The sequence below is a fragment of the Hibiscus syriacus genome, unplaced genomic scaffold, assembly GCF_006381635.1.
Source record: "Hibiscus syriacus cultivar Baekdansim isolate YM2019G1 unplaced genomic scaffold, ASM638163v2 tig00112738_pilon, whole genome shotgun sequence".
In the NCBI taxonomy this organism is placed as follows: Eukaryota; Viridiplantae; Streptophyta; class Magnoliopsida; order Malvales; family Malvaceae; genus Hibiscus; species Hibiscus syriacus.
The window spans coordinates 4,896,090-4,906,220 of NW_024063392.1; the positions used below are offsets into that span (position 1 = coordinate 4,896,090).

The following is a 10,131-nucleotide window of genomic DNA, read 5'->3' on the forward strand; positions in this document are numbered from 1 at the left end:
GAAATGAGAGGGTTTGGCCGGTTTAGGCTTGGGTGTTAGTTATATATATGTAACATAAAACGACGTCGTTTTAGGGAGGGGAAATTCACGCTTTTATTGCCTGGTTTAATTCTATTTCGGACCTCTGTACTTTGTAAACTCCCATTTTGACCTACAAATAGGATTTATGCATGTTTGAGTTCGAGCTTTGAACTTTGTTATGTTTATATGTTGGTTACTTTTTGTGCTTTAATTATCAGGAATAAATAACATTTTATACATGTTCACTCTGATTTAATTCATGTTAGTCCTTATTTGTTTCCTAACGTTTATAATGGTTAAATCATAAATTTTAGTGTTTTTTATTTTCTCATTTCATTTTAATCATTTTTTCTGCATGAACATATTTGTTTATTTTCTGTTTCGAACCCTTTTACTTTTTAAGAAGGGTAAAGTATAGTAATGGTCATTGAATTTTTTTAAAGCTTTCATTTAGGTCCCTTAACTTTTAAAATTTGCAATATAGTCCCCTAATATTTAGTTCGTTTGCAATACAGTCCCCCAACATTTAGTTTGATTGCAATATGACCCCCGACGTAACTAATCGTTTGACGTCGTTACACTGCCGTTAGTACGTTTACAATATGATCACTGAACTTTTCAGGCGCTTGCATTTAGGTCCCCCAACTTTTAAAACTTACAACACAGTCCTCAATTTTATTCTAAACCTCAAATTCCTTTTCGATCTCGAATTTCCTTTTTTGATTCTCTCTTCTCATTTCCAACGTAACTTTTCAGTCAGGTATGCCTGAGAAATTCTAATATAACTTTGAATTATGTGGAGGTGTTGACTTGAATAAGGGTCCATTGAGAGAAGACTCAACCAAGGGACTATCGGGACCATCAACGATTCACGGTGTAATGTTAGATACATATCATCTCAGGTGAAACATAAATGTTCGATGAAATGCTTGTGAGAAAAAAATGGGTTAGAAATGCAGAGTTGACAAATACTACTAAGATGAACTAAGTATCATTGTTGAAAGTCACCAATAAAGCTGTAATTATTTTGTATAAATTACATATAATAATTTCTTCGTTTAATCCTTGTGGTTAAAGATTTTCCAACAGATGATCAAATATAATGAAATCCCAAACAACACATTCACCTCTCAGTCTTTTTTGCTCACATGCACTCTCGTTTGGTTTTTGTTTTTCAATTTTCCGCCATGTAAAATTGTAAACCCAAATAGTGCTTTATCTTTCAGCTTTTTATTTACAAAGAAAAAATGGAGGAAGAATTGTTGGAACGCAACACCGATTGCGTTTATTTCTTAGCCTCTCCCCTCACTTGCAAGAAGGTATTTATTTTCTCTTTTGGGCTATCTGGAAGTAAGCTTTTTCTCTTTCGCACCTTTCCATTTTCAGCTCGTATTGTGTGTTTTTTGTTGAATTTTTTATGTTTCTGGAACCGTATGTCAATGATCTAGATATTCAGTGTTAGTTTTGAACCAAAACCATCTAATTTTCTTTCTTTCTTCTTAATCAAAACTTTTAGTTCTCCTTATGAAAGATATTCAGTCTATCAGAATAGAAGTGAAATAGGGTCTTAGGCTAAATTTTTTTTTATCTTCTTGTTTGTTTTTTCTTTAAATCAAGGAATTGGTTGTGAGTATCGACATAGTGAAATCGCTAGGCTCAATCTGAGAGACTGCCGGTACTAGTTTACTGGGAATTGTATTGATCCAGCTTGTGGTTTTCGGCTTCGTGTGAGCTGGTATTCTTTTTAATAAGTTCATGTTGATTATGGGACTAATATATCGTGAACGAATTAGATTTTTTTACATGTTTTGGAAATTTTACAGTTGAATTGTATTGAATTATAGCTTTAGAAGACAATTTCACATGCAAACAACTCGAAAGGTATCATGACAAGATATTATATTTGGAGCAGCTACTTGACCCTATCATGATGCCTTTCAAGTTGCGAAAGAAACTGAGAGGTGAATGCGCTGTTTGGGATTTCATTATATTTGATCATTTGTTGGAAAATCTTTAATCACAAGGATTAAACGAAGAAATTATTATATGCCATTTATACAAAATAATTCTAACTTTGTTAGTGACTTTCAACAATAATCTTAGTAGTATTTGTCAACTTTGCATTTCTAACCCATTTTTTCTCACAAGCATTTCATCGAACATCTATTCTTCACATAAGATGACATGTATCTAATATTAAACCTTGAATCGTTGATGGTCCCGACAGTCCCTTGGTCGGTTCTTCTCTCAATGGACCCTTATTCAAGTCAACACCTCCACATAATTCAAAGTTAGATTAGAATTTCCATGCATCCCCGACTGAAAAGTTACACTAGAAATGAGAAGAGAGAAGCGAAAAAAGAAATTCGAGATCGAAAAGGAATTTGGGGTTTAGAATGAAATTAAAGATTGTGTTGCGAGTTTTAAAAGTTGGGGGACCTAAATGCAAGCGCTTGAAAAGTTCAGTGACCATATTGCAAACATACTAACGGCAGTGTAACGGCGTCAAACGGTCGGTTACGTCAGGGACCATATTGCAAACGGACTAAATGTTGGGAGATTGTATTGCAAACGTATTAAATGTTGTGGGACTGTATTATAAGTTTTAAATGTTGAGGGACCTAAATAAAAGCTTTAGAAAAGTTCACTGACCATTACTATACTTTACCCTTTTAAGATTTAATCTCTGATTTTGTTTTTTTGTGTGCGCAAAACTTTATGAATTAACCCCACGTTACTTTGGTTTTTTTTTTTCTAATTAAGTCCTTTGGTTATTTAGTTTAATTTATTTTATTAGTCGATTAAGAAATGGGTTGATGAGAAATGGTTAGTTTGATTCCTGTACATGATTATGTTGTTTGTAAATAATAAATGTTTTATTTTATGTACACATGTTTTATTAAATGTTCTTTAACCTTCATATATCTAAGTATAATATTAGATTTATTTATGTTATTATAGTTTATTAAAGTATCTATTTGACTGTATGTTTCTATATCGTTCTTATTAATGATATCAATTTGTATTGCTGGTTTCATTCGGATACCCAAGAACACTCGTCATAGAATGGGTGTGAAGAGTACCACCTTACAGAGGTAGTGCGATTCAATACAATATTCAAACGATGAGTAAACTTGAAGTGAATCGTACATTTTATTAAATGATAATAATACTTTTTATTTTATTATTATAATATTTCATTTTATTTTTATTCTATTTTATTTACTCTTAATATTTGATGATGTATGTTTTCAATTGCAGTAAAACATAAAAAAATTATGCAAAATTTCAATATTATTTTAATGTTTAACTAATTAGAAGATAAAATATTCTTTACGGATAAGAAATAGATGAAATAGTTTTTCCAACGGATGATTGCGAATCTCGAGATTTCTTATCAAGTTAAAGAAATTTCTTTAATTAATCAATTCAGAGTAATTCAATTAATATTCACTAAATAGATCATAATTTTACTTTAGATTCGAATTTTAAGTTCCACCATTTACGAAGACAGATAAGCGACTAAGTACCAATTTTGGGCGTTGTGGGGTGTTCATCATTTCCCACGCGTAATTGACTCCTGGACCTATTAAATTGAATCTTTTATAACGCACACCGATTTTTGTCTAAAAACGATTTTTTTTTAAATTATTTTAAAAGATATTTTTAATTATTCCGCCTATCTAACCTAAAGGTCGATGGCAACTCCTATTCAATTCCATCTAAATTAATTCAAAAATCCCAATTTTTCAAATAAAAGTTATAATTATTTTTTTAAAACTTAATAATTGTTTTAAAAAAATGGTTATGACTATACTGTCATTCAAAGAGATGGGTAAGCTAGATGAAGATGTTATTAGTGAACTGCGAAAAAGGTTAGTTATAGAACCAAGGAAACAGCTTCCTCCTCCAATTGTATTGCCTGAGAGACGGTTAGAACATCTGGTTGAAACTAGCGTAACAGCTCAAATTGATTCATGTATATATCATAATTCCCGAGATGCAGTTTCTCTTTATGAGGATCATTGCTGTGGCAGAGATCAGATACCTACAGAAACTGTTCAGGTATGCTTCTTGTTGCAGTCAATACTATTATTTGTACTATGAATCATAGGTTCTGTTTACTGTTCCAAAAAATGAAGAAAAAAGAGGATGCAGAGTTATGGACACAATGCTTCATTTTGGATATGTAATATGGTGTTTTCTGTTCATCTTTACTATCTACATATTTGATAATGCTACAACAATAAGCTTATGATTTGGTGGAACAAATACTAGAGGCCAGTCTCCTAAATGCTAAAATAAAGCTTCTTTGAATGGCTATTCAGCCTGTTGCTTCCATCTTAATGCTACTTCAAAATTTGAACCTATTTGATAATTGGATGATTTAGGGATTAGCTTTTGAATATTATGTATTCTTCATTCACTGCTCTTGGTATTAAACCATGGTGTTGATGAATTTACACGTTATCATAACTTGTTTATTTTTTTTCTTTGTTAATTTGAACCCACATATCAAGACCATATTTGCTTGTCTTCTATGAGGTGTGGTGGAAACAGTTTGTCAAGATTTCCGTCTATTGTGTTGAACCGAATAAGAAATTTAAATGGTTTTTTATTTTTATTTTATATTCATGGTATACTGGAGCAACAAAGAGAAGCCAAAGAGCATAATATTGCAATATGAATTATACAACTAACTTGTTTGGTCGAAATGCTTAGATTGTTGTGTACTTGTGTTGGTGCTTATCGCTATTATTGTTCTTATTGTAATACTGGGACAACCAAAATAACTGCCCTCATCATGTTGCGAAACTTGCTTACACCTTAAAGGAACAAACACAGTCCTTTATATTTTTATCTTGTAAATTCATATATAAACTACATTATGAGTACAACTTCCTGTCAATTCATGTTATTATACTTCGGCTGACCTGAAGGGAGTCAAAGCGTTATGTCTCTGTGGTTCTAGAATTTCAAATTATGGTCGCTTGGGGCAGAGTGATAAAACCAATGAGCCATGCAACTTTATGAAATTAGAAAGTCAAATCACTCTTTAGTTGAAAGCTTATAATAAATATATTTCTGTGGTCTTTTTTTTTAAATGACTTCCGTGTAGTGCCTTTCACAAAAATATCTTCTAAATTCTCAGTTTAACAACTGATATATTTATTTGAGAATACAGTGTTATTTATGATCTTTCTTCAAGATGATTTCTCCCAACTTAGGATGAGAATGTTTAACAAGTTCCTTCCCCTTTGGGCTGATTTATACATTGTGAAACAAGTTCCTTCGACTGCCTAGTTCTGGCTTGTTATTTTGAATGTTTGAGCTGAATCATGGCCCCTTTTATTTCTTATGTCTGCAGATTTTGACTGCGCATAGCAATGAAGTTTGGTTTATACAATTTTCAAATAATGGAGAGTACTTAGCCTCTTCTTCAAGTGACTGTACAGCTATTATATGGAAGGTATGACATTCTTTTTGCTTATGCATTTGGACGGATGCACACTTTATTTAATGAATATTTGCATGCATGTATCTCTGCTGTTTTATCTTGAAGATTTGAACTATTGTTTTTGTTGTGTTGCAGTGAGATATGATAAAATTAGAATAGCATGATAGGAGTTACATATAGTGCCTAGGGGTGCGTCTAACTCGTAATGCCTCCCTTTTCCATGTTTTGCTTTGATCTTGAGGGGGTTGCAAATAAGTTCTAGTTCGTTGTTATTTGAAAAACTGAAACAAACAGGAAATGAGCATTTTCATGTAGGGGTGTATGACTGTATGGAGTTCGTTCCTGAATGTCTCTTTGCCAAACTTGAATTAAATGAAATGAAATCTATCAGTTTGATATTGTTGATGTTTGTTCTCTTTATCATATCATGTTCTGTTTTGCTTTTAGTTCTTTAAAATTAAGTCAATTCTATTTGATATTTCCACTTAAAGGGAGCATCAATCTTTTAAGAAATGTCTCTTAACTCACTATATATGCTGACCATGGTCTTCAGTCTCTATGTACATGTTATATTAATTTTACAGGTACCTAATTTCTGGTCTTGATCTCTTGAGTTTCCTTTTGAAGTGTTTGACTTGATTTTTTTTGTCTCCCTAAATTTCTTAGGTTATGGATAATGATAAGCTGACAATGAAACACAGACTCCGAAGCCATCAGAACCCCGTGTCCTTTGTGGCTTGGAGCCTGGATGACACAAAGTTGCTCACATGTGGAAACTTGGAAGTTCTCAAGCTTTGGGATGTAGAAACAGGCACTTGCAAGCATACATTTGGGGACCATGGCTTCACGGTCAACTCATGTGCTTGGTTTCCCGACTCAAAGAGAATCGTTTGTTGGAGTTCTGACCCTGAAAAAGGCATCTGCATGTGGGACTCTGATCCTGAGATGAAAGCATGGAGGGGCATGCGCATGCCCAAGGTTTTGGATCTTGCTGTTACATCAGATGGTGAAAACCTTATCGGCATATTCTCCGACAAAGAAATCCGGATATTAAACTTGAGGACAAATGCTGAACAAGTTATCTTAGAGGAGCATTCAATCACATCTCTTTCAGTTTCCATGGACAGTAAGTTCTTTATTGTCAACCTGAATAGCCAAGAGATACATTTGCGGGATGTTGCCGGAAAACGGGCAAAGCCTTTAAAGTATACAGGACACAAGCAAAACAAGTATGTCATACGGTCCTGCTTTGGTGGGATCAATAGCATGTTTATTGCCAGTGGTAGCGAGAACACACAGGTATGCTTATATGCCTTGCATGTAAATTTATTAATCATGTTTGGCATTTCGGGCAGCCATATGGTAACCCGCTTTCTGTACATAGTTGGTCCAGCATCCGGTCTCCAGACTCCAAATCTCATTCTTCCGTAGGTGAGGTCTAGGGTAGAAAATGAATCCTCATATACATACCGATTATCCAGGGTCTCTTTTTGGGGGGTCGTCTCTAAAAGTGTCATTTTGTTATTTCTATCTCATGCACATGAACCTCGGTTTATACATTTGTAGTCAAGTGCATTAAATCTTTACATTATGCAAATGTTGGCAGGTATATATATGGAACCGACAAAGGTCTACACCGTAAATATATATATATATATATAGAATTCTTTTTATCAATATTGGCAGTTAATTTTAATAGTTTATATTTTGAAAAAATGTCATATGTTGATGTTAACCGTAAAAGCATTAATGAGGTTAGTATAGTAAAAACATTCCTCTTTTTTATTTACAGACACAAGTAAAAGAACATCACTAACCGGGTATTATTTTGTATTAACGTTGTATTGAAAACTAAATATATATGGCCACCATTGAGATTGAAACACAAACATGTAATGATGGAAACAAAAGGGCACACAACCAGGGATTTTCACACTGCTCTAACTTTCCTGTATTTATTTTCCTTTGCTTTGCTTTGTATTTTGCAAGGGATTCCCTATTCATCTTATACTGATGAGGGATTTGAGAGAATCACATTCTATATGGCCTTTCTTCTTTGCCTTTGGTTCCTTTCTTGTGATGTTGGAGCTGTAAATTACAAATTAAAGTTAGCTATTTGAATGGAAAAAGCATGCTTAACACGGTCAGAAGAGAATACGAATATGAATAAGCATACTTACCTAATCCGGTGGCCTCAGATTTCCTCATGATTCTAAGCCTCTTCACCGAACTACTGAACATCCTGAATCAATTCCGAGAACATTAACGACGAGTGCCAAGGAGATGATGTACTCTTTCTATGCCTAAAGCAAGTTCAAGGGCACCGGAGAGAACATTAACATCCTGAATTAATGCCTGAACTAATCGACAGTAGAAAATAGGTGGAACAAGGATCCCACATTTTGGTTCAGTCCAGGCATTAAGAAAGGAACTTCAACGCCATTGATTGAGACCATAGAAACAAATACATAAAGTGAGATGCATAATCAAAATTATACTTACTCCCAAGGAACATCTCCGACAAGCATCCAGTCACCCTCCTTGTCCTCGTAAGCAAGCACAAAATCAGATGATCCATTTAGCAGTTTCGAAGGCCTTGCCATTTTGTTTTTCATATCACGTTGCAGCGCCATTGATCCTAATTGCAAAAATCATGACAAACAATCGTAAGAGAGACATAATTCAAAGATCATCTAGTAGAAAAATCATAGTTCATTCTTCTAAAGTGGAATTCAAAAGCCTTTTAAATCTCAGCTCCTACAATTCCATTAGGTTTAACATTTACTTAATTTAAAGTCTACAATGTTCCTGGTTTAACATATCCTATTTTGACACAATGCTTGAAAATCATTACATCCTCAGGCTTGCGCATGGTCGGTGCTTAAACGATCACTTAACTAGTCTTCTCAAAGTCAAAACAAAATAAATTAGGAAAGCTCACCTGCTGAATTGACACTTGGGGTGGTTTCAAGGAACATTTCTTCCAACGTTTTTGCTAACTTTTCATATGATTCATGGGCATTCAGATCGACCTTCCTTCCAATCGGAATTCCATCCATATTCACCTTCACAAATAGAAATTTCCCGAGCTTAGTATTACCACTGTTATGGTAGCTGCCAGTGGTGCTGTTCTCAACCATCAAGGTCTCCTCTTTACGGTTCTCCATTGACAAGTTAAATCCTTCTGTGACCGATGCTTTTGCTTGATTAACCAAGCTATTCATTCTATAAGCTCTGATAGGAGGCCACCCCACGACTTGACTGTTTTGAGCTCAAACAAAATCAACAGTTCAAGCACCAGAACTCAATAGTATGTTAATAGAAAGATAAGTTATGAGCTACTAACGAGGTACTGAAACCATAGAATAATGTTTACAAATTAAACTGTCTCGATGGCATGGATATTGCCACAATTTGGATGGAGCCCACTTAATATGGCACCACACGTGTAGGTTACGATATTTACAATTTGGTTCAAGAACTCAGGAATCCGACAATCACCTATTTTCTAACTTACCAAGTTTAAAAGACGATTAAGATCCACTTTATTACTTTCCCCAATTTTTAATATACTTATCATTTTTATATTTAAGACTGTCTTATCAACCGTAAAAGTCATTCAGTGATTAAACCATGTATTTATGCCAGTTATCGGATCAACAAGCAGAGCCTATACCGAATTTGGAATTCAAGATCACGACACCTTAGATCTATCAGCATTTATATCTTGAAATTAAGAAGAAACACTAAATAGCTAGCTCAGACTTAAGTACAATACGAATATTTTCGACATTTTAACACTTTTCCCATGTATTTAGGGTTCTTAAAGGACCGTTTCCTACACCATGTCAAAAAAATGTTTCAGAAAGAAAAATCAAACACCGATAGGATTATTAACAATATAAGCTAAAAACAGTTTGTTTGCAACAAACATGATCCATCTCAACGAGAATGGAACCACCCCAATTTCACATATAATCATCAAACAACCTAACTCTTTAAGTTGTTTCCCTTTGGCAACCCCTTCATAAATGAACAAATCGTACAAGAACTATGTTTAGCCTAATTGGATAATACTAGCTTTCTTTTCTTTTCCTTCCTAATTCTCTTTCCCCTGATCTCGTATTCGTTGTAAAACAATCCAGTATCTGATGAGACCATCCCTTATGAACTCAACTATGAATCATGAAATCAGGGTAAAACTAAAGCATACCTAGATCCATTAGCAGCAGCCACGGAATCAGCAGTCCTCTTGGTCCCGGCCGTGATATTAGCTCTAGTTAAAGAAAACGAAGATGACGAAGACGATGATGATGGGGAAGGAGACGAAGGGGGAAAATCTTGAGCAGTCAAAATCCTAGCATATTGACCACACTTTGAAACCTGGTGCATCTTAGAACCACCACCACCGAGGCTGAGGCCAAGACCCAATTCCAATTCATACTCATCTGGGCACGAAGAATCTTCAGAGGAGACCACCATGTTATCCTCCCTTAACACGGTGGACATGGACCCACTTTCAGAACCGCCATTAACAACGCCTCCTTGCATTGAAAATGAGAGAGTCCTGGTCTTGGGTCCAACCAGAGTTTTAAACTTAAAAGTGTTGAAAGCAAGGAAAGTGATGAATTGTGGGCAGAGAGAAATGGGGC

At 34.6% G+C, this 10,131-nt stretch overlaps 2 protein-coding genes across 2 annotated transcripts; one reads left to right on the forward strand and one right to left on the reverse strand.

Moving 5' to 3' along the window:
- Positions 1-3,845: 3,845 nt before the first annotated feature.
- On the forward strand, positions 3,846-7,121 carry LOC120183057 (WD repeat-containing protein WDS homolog). Its single transcript, XM_039187850.1, has 4 exons — positions 3,846-4,086; positions 5,390-5,491; positions 6,146-6,778; positions 7,086-7,121. Exons 1-4 carry the CDS (start codon positions 3,853-3,855, stop codon positions 7,119-7,121), a joined length of 1,005 nt encoding a protein of 334 aa, XP_039043781.1. The 5' UTR covers positions 3,846-3,852.
- Positions 7,122-7,366: 245 nt separating this feature from the next.
- LOC120182752 (auxin-responsive protein IAA11-like) lies at positions 7,367-10,131 on the reverse strand. The gene is made up of 6 exons (XM_039187625.1): positions 10,070-10,131; positions 9,693-10,035; positions 8,421-8,740; positions 7,982-8,117; positions 7,660-7,721; positions 7,367-7,567 (listed from the first exon to the last, which is right to left on the reverse strand). Exons 2-6 carry the CDS (start codon positions 10,028-10,030, stop codon positions 7,518-7,520), a joined length of 906 nt encoding a protein of 301 aa, XP_039043556.1. The 5' UTR covers positions 10,031-10,035; positions 10,070-10,131; the 3' UTR covers positions 7,367-7,517.